Source organism: Pecten maximus, chromosome 8, assembly GCF_902652985.1.
Source record: "Pecten maximus chromosome 8, xPecMax1.1, whole genome shotgun sequence".
Classification (NCBI taxonomy): domain Eukaryota; kingdom Metazoa; phylum Mollusca; class Bivalvia; order Pectinida; family Pectinidae; genus Pecten; species Pecten maximus.
Window position 1 is genome coordinate 45578010 of NC_047022.1, and position 15708 is coordinate 45593717.

Below are 15708 nucleotides of genomic sequence, written 5' to 3' on the forward strand. Positions count from 1 at the left end.
AAACTGATTCTTGGAAATTATTTTTTTCGTATTTTTTTTTCTTACTGCAACCAAATTTGGCGAGAACGTGTATTTATAGATAAGTACGAAACTGATAAAAAATCTGGAGACAAACATGCATGAACTGTATTTCTAAAGAAATGAAATTAATTTCATTTCTTCTTTGTCAGCAAAAACTGATTGTCTAACACAATGTATTTTTGAAAAATATATGGCTGACCCTCCTACTTCAAACACTTGCCTTTACAATATATTTACTCATGTCAGATGTTTGATATTCCTTGGTGAGCATCTCGGACAACTGCTAGCGCTGATCAAATACCATAGTATCTTCATATGTGTTTCTGTTTTGGGAGGTGACAAAGGGGTTTCCTTAACTGTGTATGTATTGAATTAAAGTATTTTGATATGGAGACCCTTTGTAGGGACTCCATTCCTGAGCTTTGTTACTGATAAAATTTGGTTGTTAACAAATGTATTTGGACACTAGACACACCATAGATGTAGCACATCTCAAATGAAGTAAATGTGAAGATATTTCGAAAATTTTAAGATACAAAACATGTATAAATTGATGCGTGTAATATGTGAGACTTCATTGGTATATTGATGCTGTGTGGATAAAAATAATCAATTAAGAATTTTGTATTATGATGTCCTTAATCTGTAAACATAATAACTTGAATTTTATAAGAAAAAGTCAGCGTGACCGTCTTTTGTAAAAATTGCCAAAGGACAATTGAAATAAACATCTCTGAGCAATAAATGTTGAACCTGTTGGTTGTTTGGTTTGCTGCTAATGGAAATGGGTCAGGGTTAACTAAAGCCATAGGGCTTCGCCCGTTGTCGTGCATTATCCGCCATGCGTAATGTTTTACTACCAAAATGCTACTATTTAACGCTAAAGATTGTTCTGAAGCATCATCGCAGGAGGGCAATCATTATTTATATAATAGAGGCAGGTATCATCTCTTGAGAACTAGGTTATGGCCTAAATTTCTTTTTTAAATCCCCCAAATAACCACAAACAATAACAAAAAAAAACAAAAAAACTTAGCTATCATTGTGTTTTAACATGCTTCTCTCTCCCTTAATGTTTTGTAGATATCAACCATTTTCGGTCACAAAAATCATTTGAGCGGACAATCATTTCTTTACTATAAGATGCTAATTCGATCCTTGGGGACAGAGGGAGTGGGTCTCCAAAATATAAAACTGAAATAAGGTCAATATTTCTTAAATAATTATGATAAGTTTGTCCCATAAGAGCAAAGGGGATAGTCTCAAATAGAGGACATAATCGCAAATAGAGCTTTCAGTGTTTTATTTGATGACTGTTGATCTAGTAGTTACTCACTGCTTACAAACAGTGCTATCATGAAAGTAGAGTTTAGTGTGATTCTGCTGAAAGTAGAAAAGTAAAGTTTATCATTCTTCCTGATGTTAGTCCTTGTGGTCAGTTTAGGCACATAAGTGTTTTGTTTACTTATCAACTGGAGACAATGCCCATGATGCTTTTCTGGACCGTAGGTCTCCTTTGTCCCGTTTTTGCCTGTTTAGTTTCGATGCTACTAAAAAATGTAAAGGACATTTGTACTTGGTGATCGAAAACTGTCGACATAGTAAGGAAAAAGGTCAAGGTTAATTTCATATTTTGTTTTTTCAGCTGAAGTAAAAACGACCAATTGCTCCCATCCTGGTTGTGACTATAAAACTATGTCTAAAGCAACACTGAAGATTCACCAGGACGCAAAGCATTCGATAAGTTGTATAATCTCGTCCTTAAAACGTTATGGGGTTAAATATTTCATATATAGACACTATGCTTCCTAGCTGATTACTATTGTTTATTATTCATTGTAAATTCAGTGATCCTTGTTGGAACTGATAAGCCTAAAAAGTTTTACAGCAAAGGCTGTTCGCAACAAACCATCGAAATAATAGTTAGATTTTGTTTTCGAGGTAGAAGTATCATATCGCTTCTCTTGATTTTATTTTTACCGATAGTTATGTAACTTTATTTGTATATCAGTGAGGTAAGCACACTTTTCATGGACGTTGAGCGTCATTCTCTGTACTTTAATGACTTCACTAATGGGAGTGAATTAAAAGCCATTAATGTTATTATTTAGGTTGTCCTGAAACCCGAAGAAGAAAATATGACAAAATAAAGATAGAAGATATTTTTGAAGATGAAACAGCTGACTGAACACCCCTGTTTGTGTTATTTAGTGACTTTGATCCAAAGAACAAATAGCATTATAGGTCACTGGTGAAATAAAACCTAATTCATAGCATAACATTACTTCTACCACACGTTCTCATCAATGTAGCGTAAACCTCCCTGGTTTGTTCCATGACTGTTGAACCACAATTGAGATATATTTCTTGATATTTATCTCATCGGTGATTTTGTTTGAGCGCTTTTAATTATGAGTGTGCTGACTGTAATTTTTGTCTTTTACTTTCTACGACATGGTCTGGTCACGTGAATTCATCATTGGGCTGATTTGCTTTGAATTCTGTTATGTGCTAGAATAAGAGTACGCCAAAGTAGGTTTACAGTCTATTTCTCAATTTCGTTTATTGTTTTTCAGAACTATAAGCCTTTCCAGTGTCACTTATGTGACTTTCGGTGTAAAGTGAAGGGTAACCTTGATAAACATCTGCGTGGTCGTCACAAAATTGAGGTGATGACCCTCACGAAACTTTGGGACAAAGTCATGGCAACTGGTCAAGGCTACAGTACCATTGTCCATCGTTTAACGTCTTTCAAACGCAAAGGGGCTATTGGCATGGCAAATGACGGTGATATTGAGAAAGAAATGGATCAAAACCTCAACGAAGAGACTGAAGTTCTGAAGGACATTGTTCAAGCTTGGCCAAATAGATTCGCTATGTTAGATACTGTCGAGGGTGGTAACCACGTGACAACTGTAGAATGTGGTAACCACGTGACAACTGTAAGAGAACGTGGAAACCAAATGAAAGCTGGAGGAGAATGCGGTAACTACGTGACAAATATAGGAGAAGGCAGTAACCACGTGACAAATATAGAAGGTAGTAACAACGTTAACGTGACAGCTGTAGATTTGGTAACCACATGACAATTTTAGGCTCATTCCATAAATACTTAACAATTATACCTTATAGTAACTAAACTACGATTTATGATTGAATTCAGTTAAAACATGTTTATCAACATTTTATCAGATACATTTGTGTATTGCAAGACAACAATGATTATATATCATATATATGAAGGCGAGGAGCGTGACTCAACTCTTACATAAAGACATTACACAAACCTTTTCCTTAGTGCGAAAAAGAACAAAAAAAAAACAAACAAACAAAAAATAAGACATTAAACAAACATTCGACATCTTAGTAAGTGGATTATTAATGGAAGCAAATTATCCTCCAAAACGTTTACAGGAGATATACAAATACATGTAAATGTCGTTTGACATTTCCGATTTCGTTGTTACCGTTTCCGAGGTATATCGTCAGTTACAAATAACTTCATGAAACTTAAGAGCACCCTAAATGCCTAATAGTTGTGTAATGTGCTTAAACAAGTTTCCCATTTCTATACCACATTTCAAAAACCGCTTACCACAAACTTGATGATAATTACATTAACTATATAATGCCACGCATAAGTCCCAATACACTCTATATAAACTGTTTTACAATTCAGTTAATATCATTGAAATATTTTCTACTGCATGTTTTGTTTAATGAATTTTGGAATATTTTGGAAAGTCGGTCCCTCCCTTGACCTTCCCCCCTCCCCAACCTCGAACCTTTATAGGGAAGGGGGCTTCTCATTAGAATTTTTCACTGACAAATGAATAAACTTCAATGAATTGCAAATTTCAAGTTTCAGATTTACGTGTGATATTCCAACAATATCCATAAAATGTGTGTATAGTTTGTATTGTATCAATCTGGCTACTTTGTAGTGGAGTATGTCCTACTTGTATAACAAAAGACCAAGATGAAAAGTCATTAACTCTAACGTCTAGTACTGCATTACATGAAATGGAATTGGAGTAGTATATCCCACGTTGAAGGTTGTTGGGAGAATGCTCAAACCTATCTGGCTGTCAAGACAATGTCCCTCGTAGCTGATGTACTGTATACGTACCTAATTACACAAAGACGTTACACATCTGGATGTTCTGTTTCTCACATCACTTTTATATATTTATGTTTCTAGAACAATCCTTCCACAACAGTTTGCATGTATCTATGTTTGCTACCAAACCACTTTAGAGTTTTGACTTGCAAAACGCATGATATTTTGAGTTCGTTGATATTAAACAGCTTTCCTCCATATTTCTTGATTATATAAGAGATGGTGTTGCATATTGCATTGGGTAACAAAGATTTTCATTGCTCTGGTTACTAGACCGAAGATCTATGCTGTCGAAGCCATCAACATCTTTTGAGGACTATTCCTCATAAAACTTGGGTTCGATTTCAACAAAAATGAGCTTCCATGTTTTTTTGTCTATATTTCCCCCATTGTTTTGTTGCTAAATATAGATTTTAAAGTCACAGATTACCCAAACAATGTAAAGCAATACAGTAGATATCATTCTGACGTCCTTCATGTTTTATCTATAAGAATAATAAGCACTGCACCGGACATCTGATTTTCCTTTTCCGTTTCCTGTTCCTGAACCGGAGCAACGTCTCTGACTTGTCAACAATAACCACTTTTGGTGACCTGTGGATCAGTAAGAAGGGGTTTTCCAGTCACAAGTGTTCCGTTTACTCCATTGACAAAATATATCCCTCTGATTCTTTTGAAGATTTAGAGTTATTGGTTGTCATCAGGTCTACACGTTTTTTTTCGGGTTCCTTAGGTTAGTATTGGGTAAAACATTATATATTAAGATGTTATTGCCTAATCTATAATATATTTCAAGGGATTCACTTCAAAGATAATTCCCATCATCAGTGTCAACGGCCGTCTTAAACTTTGATCATCCGATATTTGTTTCGGTTATTTTTCAGGAACGAGTGAAGGAATTCTCCTTGACACTAAACTAAAAAAGTATTCATTGTGTAATAATTATTTTTTCTTTGTTTTCATGGTAAATACTCAAATGTGATTGGTCGAAAAATTCTTTTCATTCTTCTATGAAAGAAATTCCGAGAATGGCGCGAAAAATGTGACGTCACAATACGACAATTGACGTTGCGTATTGATTTGAGAAAAATAATCCCATTTAAAACCAGTAAAATTGTACATAAACATGTCTTAAATTAGAAAATCATTTTCAAAAAATATTTATTAGCGTTGATGTCAATTTTTTTTAGCTTCATCGGGGTATGAAACAAATTTTGTTTGCACACTTCTGTAAGAATCCGCTAAGCTTTACATACTTGAGCTCTTAATTTGCAGTAAATCATACCGTTCAGAATATGCGATCATTTGAAAACACACGACAATGTTTTCTAAGTATCAAAACGTGAACCATTTCGTACACCTCTGGTGGGTAACACTAAGTTTGCTATACTTCAGGCCTCTGGGACCTTTCGAATTTTTCAAACATACTTCATTTGTTTCCCCTTCGGTTCATTAAAAAAATGGTTCTTGTTAGAGAATCTTTCATAAGGATCTGTATCTTTTGATTTTTGTAAAAATCATATAACTATGAATACATTCAATACAAAAATAACAAAAACCATATGAAGTAAGTACAACTTTATTTACTTTCTTGTCGAGTTGGCATGTAGACTTTTACCTACAACAAAAAAAGAAAAGGTTTAATATTAAAAGTATTAAGTATTAATCAACAATTATATTAAGCGACGGGGAAACATATCTTCAGCTGATGGTATATAATGTGATCAAATTAAGGGGATATCAGGTCTGGCACTGCTATGACCAGTACTTGCGGATCTGTATTTTATTTTTTGTGTGGCTTGCGGTGGTGTTGAGTATGAATTTTAGTTGTGGTGGTGTTCAGTATATACTCTAGTTGTGGTGGGTTCAGTATGTACCTTTACCCCATGGCTGTGATCAGTACTATATGTACCTTAGTTTTGGGGTTGTTGTCCTCCGGCTGGTTGGTGTCCTCCAGGAAAATGATGGTCACCGTGGTTGCCATGGTTATGACCTTGCCCTTCACATCTACAAAAGTTGTCTACACAGTGTGATGGTGTGTTAGCGCCATGATGATCACAGCTGAAGTTATCAGAAGAGCAATCGCTGACGGTGGTACAGGCTGGAGGTGGAAACATACAATATTAACAAAGATACAGAGTAAATAGTAATAAATAATCGTTTACAGGCTGGAGGTGGAAACATACAGTATTAACAACTGAGTCAGCATATCCAGGTTCACTCAAAGTAAAGACACCTACATGTATTTTGTAAATTTAAACCATGTGGTTGAATAGCATGTTGACCGAAACACTTTTTACCTTAATCAGAATTCATACCTATCTTGACCCATAATGGTGTATTTACAGCCCCCCCCCCCCCCCTTTATATTATATTAGGAAATAAAAGCCGCCTGTCCTAATAGTTTGAGCTAAAATGTAGGTAAAATATCACGTGACTTATTGTGATTCCTACATTTACAAAATAAAAAGGTATGACCATTGGTGCACTGTGTTTTGAATAGATAACGAAAACATTACGCATATGTAGACAATCAATGCCGTATGTAAAAATTGACAAATTAGATAGAAATTTGACACTACCTATCTATGTATGCAGTTTTTTAAAAACATTTTACTTTGAACGGATGAGTAAATCGGGGTTTTTAACTCCTTTTTTTTTCATTAAGTAAAATCTTTATCTTTAAAATCCACATTAAATTTCTATCTAAAGTATAAGCGTTTTAAATTAAACATACTCTAAACGTTTAAAATGTCTTTAAAAAATGACAAAAAAAATGGTAGTAAGAAATTTCAATATAAAAAAGAGAGGCGTGTGAAGTCAGTCTAGTTTAGGTTAATAACACAACTTTTATCAACCGTATTTTTGCTTTTATTCTTTTTTTTTTCTTTTCTTTTTCTTTTTTGATATCCGGGCATCGGAGAGCCGCTTTCAGAAATTAGATTCTAGTTTCATTTGGTACATGGATAAAATAAGAAATAAAACATTGTAAGAGTTGGTTCTGCAGATCTTCGATGTGTTTCATGTCAATAAAGGATTGAAATTAGGGAAGCCCCCACGGAAACTGCAAATTATGCAGATTTACGGTCATTCAATTTTAAACACATGTTTCCCAAATAAGAATAATCATATGTTATAGTTTAAGTGTAGTGTTCAGAACTCAGACTTAAAATGATCACCATTAGGTTTAAACAGGCCAAATTGCTAAAACCTGATTTTGTATTGAATGCAAACCAGCATACAATAATGAAAGCTAGATGGCCACTCAGGCCAATAGGCCGCTTATAGGTTAATGAACTAAACATGATTGATATATAGTGAACCCATATAAAATGTCTGTATCAATGTGAACACTATTTTAAATCAGTTTTTGGGGTTTAATCCCCCAGAGAATTGTAAAAATAAAACAAAAACATACTATCTATCATAAAGTATCTCTCATAGCTGGAGGGCTACCTCTAAGACAGTTTTTATTTTTTTAATTTAAACAATTTGTATTTTTATAAGGCTGTATAAATTAGAGTACATTAAACGTTCAGTAAATATATTGTATAGGTATCAAACTCTTAAAAGGAAAAGTAAATCACATTTTAGTGACACTATCCTCAAAAGTGCTCATTTGAAGTTCAAATGGTATGGAATGTAAATCAATTTCTTTTCGCGCTCTTATATCATTGGATAAGTCGAATGTTTTATTAGAGTACTTGGGGGTATTCTAAAGACAGTGACATGGATATTTACGATGAACGGAAGTTTGTTTTGTTTACGAATCTAAAGACCTTACTCTTTATTCTTGTACACCTGATGTATTTATTTCATATGCTAAGTACTCAGGAAAAAAATCTGCAAACATCAGACACCCATTAGAGCTGATTGGCTGATTCAGTTGTGTGATACCCTATATAATGATCAATTGCAAACCATACCAAGATTCAGCAGTTTACCATCAATACAACGTGCTATCACTCTAGAGAGTGCGGAGTCAAAAACGTGAGAAAACTTATTCCACATCACATGTGATACGTACCGACGTTATGTTGGTTGCTGTGAATGCACGTGCACAGGTGCTGACCCTGTATTGCGACACATTCTTTCTTTCCTGTATTACAAGTCGTGTCCGTGCATGAGTTGACATCGGTGCAAGTCTCACTGACCGCGAGGGCAACTGTAAAATTTTATATATCAATGAATAAACAGCAAACTTATTCAAAGTTATAGCTAACATAAAATTTGACGAGTCGTGTAAAATACAAAGAATTAGATTGGTCATTCACTCAACACAGAATTTGATACGTAATTTGAACCAATTTTCTAAAATAAAATCCCACTATCTCGCGCATATTTCACACGATCTAATTATCGTGTTAAAGAATTCTGTTTTTCATCCTAAATCATTTAATTGTATTACTTTACTGTTTATTAGAAAAACGCGACATTTATATACCACTCACCACATGCTGCCAGAACCAAGCAGGTAAGAGTATTCATGGTGTCTGATGGGTCCTTGTTAGAATACCAGTCGTAAGGTGACTGGATGTCCCCCGTCTTTTATAGGCTTTGTACGGCACGGAGGCGTGCCATTACCAGCTGTTCGTCTTCACAAGGCCGATATTTTGACTTTTCCTTCGTTAAATATGTGATTGACAAACAAAATTGAAGCAACGGATTGACAATAGGTACATCAGCACGTATGTGTCCAAACTAGTGGTCTCGTAATCTATTATACGTGTACTTTGTATTAACATTGTATTTAAATGTAGATTAATACAGCAATCATCATAAAATAAACTCCTGTTTTAACATTACTTGTAGAAATACTTAAGCGTTTATATTCTCTCAGAACTATGTTATCACCTTCATAGTTCTCGTCAGAACTAGACGTTAACTGGACGTTACCCAGCTTGTCATTACTGTTGAAACAGAAGCCGCTTATCCTTCCAAAAAGCCTTGTTTATAGCTTTGGTTACAGGTGGACAGGCTTTGTTGCCTACTATTGGAAACAAATCCGTTTATCTATGGGAAAATAACCTCGCCTACTAGCTGGAACAAATTTGCCCATTAGTGAATTTTTTGCTATCAAATCGATAGCAAATTGTTCTGATTTTATCTAATTGTAATTTATTTTAAAAATAATCATGACATTCAGTTAAATGTCAACATTCTGTTACCAAAACATTTGACTCAGATTCACAACTCATGGTAGCCACGCTGCCTTGAGCATTTATGGAGTTTGTTTGAAATATTGCTTGTGTGATATGAATGTTTTCTATGAGTATTCATATTGTTCGTTACAATATTTAGCATATTTAAGTACAAAAATGGCGGCTGTTTTCATAACTGTCCCTGTCCGCGTCGACGGCCCATTCAAACTTTGAAGCTTATTATTATATCATGTCTTATATTGATTTTTTTCTTGTATAAAAAACAAACTTCAGATTTTGGGGTATGTTTTTTTTTTAAAGTCAAAAGGATGTATACTGTACATCTTTCAAATTTGGTATGTATATTCATAAGAGGTCTTGGAGTGATATATTACTTTTAATATTGTAGAAATATTCTGTATCTTTCGTATCAAACTAATTTTTTCCCATCAAAGCTGAAGAAGGAATACACACATACACCACACACATATTTTGCGAGTTTGCTGAAAAGACAGGCAGAATGTTAAAAACAAATGTCGTCATCTGTTGTGTATGTCTTTTGTAGATATTGATAGATGGATTAATGAAAGAAGAAAGTTACGAAAATGTTTCATTGTTGTGCATGGAAGCTTTTATCATTTTTGTTGAAGTGTTTTCAGTTGGTATTTAGTATTTTATCATCTTTATGCCTCATGATCTGTCAACACTTCGCTCATTTACAAGTTAACTTTGAAATGTTTTCTTTCGCACATAATGTTACTGTCCAGATGTGATACTCTGTAAATGTTATGTATTTAATCACTATTGTGTTGATTATTACATTGTTTATAATAATAGATCATCATCAGTATGAATCCCTTGGTGAAAGAGCCTGTCTCATATTATAAACATTCATTGACAGATTTTTCTATTTCAGTATCACATACGTGGATCTGTTTAACTTAGCAATGTAACTTACCATGATTTGACTGTTTAATGACCGAACCTGTACTAGTTGTGGCTTGTTTCACATGTAATATTACCCTAGATGTCTTTTTTTCCCTTTGATTCACGTGTAATTTTAACCAGTGATTCTGCTGTTTCAAAAAAAAAGTTATACCCTGGCAATATCTTCAGCACTGTAACCTGAAATATGTTTTCACTATAGGGCAAGAAGTGAATGTCAGAGATACTCTTTGATATCCCCACCTTGTCACAGAGATGATATCATGCAGAATATCTTATGTGTCCCTAGTAGATAAGAGTAGTAATGAAAACCATGCATTGGTTCACAGGTACTCCTCCATACATTTATTGTTTTAATTATGCCGTCAAATCTTGTTGTCGGTTGTATCACAAATTTCATACGTACAGTTTTATACCGTAATTTGTTGGTATTGAAATCAGGTGATAAACAATGAGCCGACCGGACTCACCCAAGCTGGATATTTGTAGTTTTAAATACTAATAAAAGTAGTACATGTAAAAAAAAAATAATAATAATTTCTAAATATTTCAGTGTACGAGGTTGATACACTACAGTGTACGAGGTTGATATCCTACAGTGTACGAGGTTGACACCCTACAGTGTACGAGGTTGATACCCTACAGTGTACGAGGTTGATACCTTACAGTGTACGAGGTTGATACCCTACAGTGTACGAGGTTGACACCCTACAGTGTACGAGGTTGATAACCTACAGTGCACGAGGTTGATACCCTACAGTGTACGAGGTTAATACCCTACAGTGTACGAGGTAGATACCCTACAGTGTACGAGGTTGATAACCTACAGTGTATGAGTTGATATCCTACAAAGTACGAGGTTGATACCCTACAGTGTACAAGGTTGATACCCTACAGTGTACGAGGTTGATACGCTACAGTGTACGAGGTTGATATCCTACAGTGTACGAGGTTGATACCCTACAGTGTACGAGGTTGATACCCTACAGTGTACGAGGTTGATATCCTACAGTGTATGAGGTTGATACACTACAGTGTACGAGGATGATACACTACAGTGTTCGAGGTTGATACTCTACAGTGTACGAGCAGCTACCTGATCTGGTTTTAAATAGTGACCCAGAATGTTCACAGATAACGAATGGTATTATTAACATAGTGGCGTTGGTCATGCCAACACATGTGAACTTTGACATTGTCCTTATAGGTCGTGCTAGCGTTCAGGCAATGTTTGGTTGATAGCATACTGCTATATGCACTTTCGTGATTATGTGACGTAAACAATATGTTTTGAAATGTGAAAATCGTGAGACAACAAAGCCTGTATATGTATATCATAGTATCATCGTGAGACAACGAAGCCTGTAGATGTATATTATAGTACCATTAACCATGGTAGGGCGATATCCTAACATCGGCTGTTTTTATTTCAATGGCTTCTGTTTTGTATTTCAGATCTTCAGATTTATATCAAAACATGATATGTGCATCAAAATCCTGTGACGTATAGAGGAAAATTGTGTTTGAATTTTGAATGTAGAATTTTGTGTTCAACATGTTGTGAATTATAATCTGTATCCTATGATGCATATCGTAAAACGAAAATTTATTTAGCGTAATACCACAGAACATTACAGATCATTTGGGATAGTCAGAACAGATAAGGGATCAGGACTATCTGAAATGTAATAAGTCAATGTACCGAAATTGTATTACCCATCAAGCACCAACTGACAAACACAGATACATAGATTAATTCTGATAACAGAGATATAACAGGATTTACAATAGTGATAGTCACCTTATTTATACCATATACAACACAATAATCATAATTTATACAATGTCTTTTTTAAGATGATATTTTCATGTTTGTCATTTTTTTATGTTTATCTGCAGTTCTTTGAGTGAGGGAATGAAGGAATTTATCCGTGAATGTTTTTTTTATACGTTCCAAGGTTATCACCATTTATATTCAATTTTAAATATATCTTTGTCATATATTTCATATTACCACGTATTCTTTTATATGCTAAAATCTGTAATCTTTATTTCTGTAAAATTTTAATTTCTGAAGAATATCGTATAAACGTGAAGACCTGTTGTTTTGATTACCATCTCGTACACATAACACGAAACTGCATATTGCTGCTAACTGGTCATTTGTCATTCAGAGTTGACAGTGAAGTCACTTAAATGTCACGCCTGTTAAGTCACAAGAGAAACTATTTTATCATTAGTATGAACCTATTACGTCACAGGAGAAACTATTTTAACATTAGTATATAACCTATTTAGTCACAGGAGAAGCTACTTTAACATTAGTATAGAACCTATTTAGTCACAGGAGAAGCTACTTTATCATTAGTATAGAACCTATTTAGTCACAGGAGAAGCTACTTTATCATTAGTATAGAACCTATTAAGTCACAGGAAAAACTACTTTATCATTAGTATGAACCTATTTAGTCACAGGAGAAACTACTTTATCATCAGTATAGAACCTATTAAGTCACAGGTGAAACTACTTTATCATCAGTATAGAACCTATTTAGTCACAGGAGAAGCTACTTTAACATTAGTATAAACATATTACGTCACAGGAGACGCTACTTTAACATTAGTATAGAACCTATTTAGTCACGGGAGAAGCTACTTTAACATTAGTATAGAACCTATTACGTCACAGGAGTAACTACTTTAACATTAGTATATAACCTATTTAGTCACAGGAGAAACTACTTTATCATTAGTATGAACCTATTTAGTCACAGGATCAACTACTTTATCATCAGTATAGAACCTATTTAGTCACAGGAGAAACTACTTTAACATTAGTATAAACCTATTACGTCACAGGAGAAACTACTTTAACATTAGTATAGAACCTATTTAGTCACAGGAGAAGCTACTTTAACATTAGTATATAACCTATTTAGTCACAGGAGAAGCTACTTAAACATTAGTATATAACCTATTTAGTCACAGGAGACGCTACTTTATCATTAGTATAGAACCTATTTAGTCACAGGAGAAGCTACTTTAACATTAGTATAGAACCTATTTAGTCACAGTGGAAGTTACTTTAACATTAGTATAGAACCTATTTAGTCACAGGAGAAGTTACTTAAACATTAGTATAGAACCTATTTAGTCACAGGAGAAGTTACTTTATCATTAGTATAGAACATATTTAGTCACAGGAGAAGCTACTTTATCATTAGTATAGAACATATTTAGTCACAGGAGACGCTACTTTAACATTAGTATAGAACCTATTTAGTCACAGTGGAAGTTACTTTAACATTAGTATAGAACCTATTTAGTCACAGGAGAAGCTACTTTAACATTAGTATAGAACCTATTAAGTCACAGGTGAAGCTACTTTATCATTAGTATATAACCTATTTAGTCACAGTGGAAGTTATTTTATCATTAGTATAGAACCTATTAAGTCACAGGAGAAACTACTTGATCATTAGTATAGAACCTATTTAGTCACAGGAGAAACTACTTTATCATTAGTATAGAACCTATTTAGTCACAGGAGAAGCTACTTTATCATTAGTATAGAACCTATTAAGTCACAGGAGAAGCTACTTTAACATTAGTATATAACCTATTTAGTCACAGGTGAAACTACTTTAACATTAGTATAGAACCTATTTCGTCACAGAAGCTGTTTTAATGGTTTAACTATCCTTGCCTTTTTTTTCTTGGTTGTCTGTCTTTTTGTGCGAGTTTACTTGTTAATTTGCAGCTAATGGGAAAGGGTAAGGTAATCTATAAATATCCTGATGTGTCCACCGTGCGTTTTACTTCCAAAAAACTACTCTTTAAACCAAAGTTTAGTCTGAAGCATTATTGCAGGACAATCATGAATTGTATATAAACTTAGTGTCCATGGTATCTCGTGCTTCTTTTTTCATTAATGTGAAGTAAATTTCAGCTAAATTTAATCAGAAACATCATGCATCGGAAAGGACAATCATTTCATGAATTAACGATGCTAGTTAGACATCTGGGGATCGAGGGATCGGGCCTAAAAAATGTCGGTTTTAGCCTTTGGACTGAAATATACCACTGGAAGAGGATCAATATTTCCTAAATGATTATGGTTAGTTTGACCCCTATGGTCACAGGGAAGAGGCTCCAAAAGAGGAAAATATCCTAAGCTTTAAATGTTTTTTTGTTGACTTCTGATCAATGCTTACAAAACTGTAATCCTAACCTTTACCGTGACCTTAGCCCTAACCACGATCAACTATTATATGATCATCTTCATCTATAAGGACAATCAAGTTTACGACAGACTTTGAAATTATTTTGTTATTTTTGCAACATTTCCAGAACTAAGAAATGGACCAACTGACATATATTTTCTGCACACAATAAGTCTGCAGAAAGTGTGATCGTCACTATTACCGATGTAGATATAAGTACAGGTACAATAAGTCTGTAGAAAGTGTGATCGTCACTATTACCGATGTAGATATAAGTACAAGTACAATAAGTCTGTAGAAAGTGTGATCGTCACTATTACCGATGTAGATATAAGCACAAGTACAATAAGTCTGTAGAAAGTGTGATCGTCACTATTACCGATGTAGATATAAGTACAAGTACAATAAGTCTGTAGAAAGTGTGATCGTCACTATTACCGATGTAGATATAAGTACAAGTACAATAAGTCTGTAGAAAGTGTGATCGTCACTATTACCGATGTAGATATAAGTACAAGTACAATAAGTCTGTAGAAAGTGTGATCGTCACTATTACCGATGTAGATATAAGTACAGGTACAATAAGTCTGTAGAAAGTGTGATCGTCACTATTACCGATGTAGATATAAGTACAGGTACAATAAGTCTGTAGAAAGTGTTATCGTCACTATTACCGATGTAGATATAAGTACAAGTACAATAAGTCTGTAGAAAGTGTTATCGTCACTATTACCGATGTAGATATAAGTACAAGTACAATAAGTCTGTAGAAAGTGTGATCGTCACTATTACCGATGTAGATATAAGTACAAGTACAATAAGTCTGTGGAAAGTGTGATCATCACTATTACCAATGTAGATATAAGTACAGGTATAATAAGTCTGTAGAAATTGTGATCGTCACTATTACCGATGTAGATATAAGTACAAGTACAATAAGTCTGTAGAAAGTGTGATCGTCACTATTACCGATGTAGATATAAGCACATGTACAATAAGTCTGTAGAAAGTGTGATCGTCACTATTACCGATGTAGATATAAGTACAAGTACAATAAGTCTGTAGAAAGTGTTATCGTCACTATTACCGATGTAGATATAAGTACAGGTACAATAAGTCTGTAGAAAGTGTGATCATCACTATTACCAATGTAGATATAAGTACAGGTACAATAAGTCTGTAGAAAGTGTGGTCATCACTATTACCAATGTAGATATAAGTACAGGTACAATAAGTCTGTAGAAAGTGTGATCGTCAC

General features: G+C 34.2%; 2 protein-coding genes across 3 annotated transcripts; one reads left to right on the forward strand and one right to left on the reverse strand.

Moving 5' to 3' along the window:
- Nucleotides 1-1625: 1625 nt before the first annotated feature.
- Nucleotides 1626-3237, forward strand: LOC117333671. The gene is made up of 2 exons (XM_033893078.1): nucleotides 1626-1761; nucleotides 2598-3237. Exons 1-2 carry the CDS (start codon nucleotides 1717-1719, stop codon nucleotides 3105-3107), a joined length of 555 nt encoding a protein of 184 aa, XP_033748969.1. The 5' UTR covers nucleotides 1626-1716; the 3' UTR covers nucleotides 3108-3237.
- Nucleotides 3238-5704: 2467 nt separating this feature from the next.
- LOC117333672 (serine protease inhibitor Cvsi-1-like) lies at nucleotides 5705-8666 on the reverse strand. 2 transcript variants are annotated; one of them, XR_004533979.1, is made up of 4 exons: nucleotides 8593-8664; nucleotides 8169-8306; nucleotides 6054-6242; nucleotides 5705-5759 (listed from the first exon to the last, which is right to left on the reverse strand). XR_004533979.1 is itself a non-coding variant. In XM_033893080.1 (3 exons), the coding sequence occupies exons 1-3, from the start codon at nucleotides 8627-8629 to the stop codon at nucleotides 6055-6057; spliced, it is 363 nt and encodes a 120-aa protein (XP_033748971.1). In that variant the 5' UTR covers nucleotides 8630-8666; the 3' UTR covers nucleotides 6005-6054. The 2 variants fall into 2 exon arrangements, 1 of the variants encoding a protein (XP_033748971.1); XM_033893080.1 differs by lacking the exon at nucleotides 5705-5759 and having other exon boundaries at nucleotides 6005-6242; nucleotides 8593-8666.
- Nucleotides 8667-15708: the final 7042 nt, after the last annotated feature.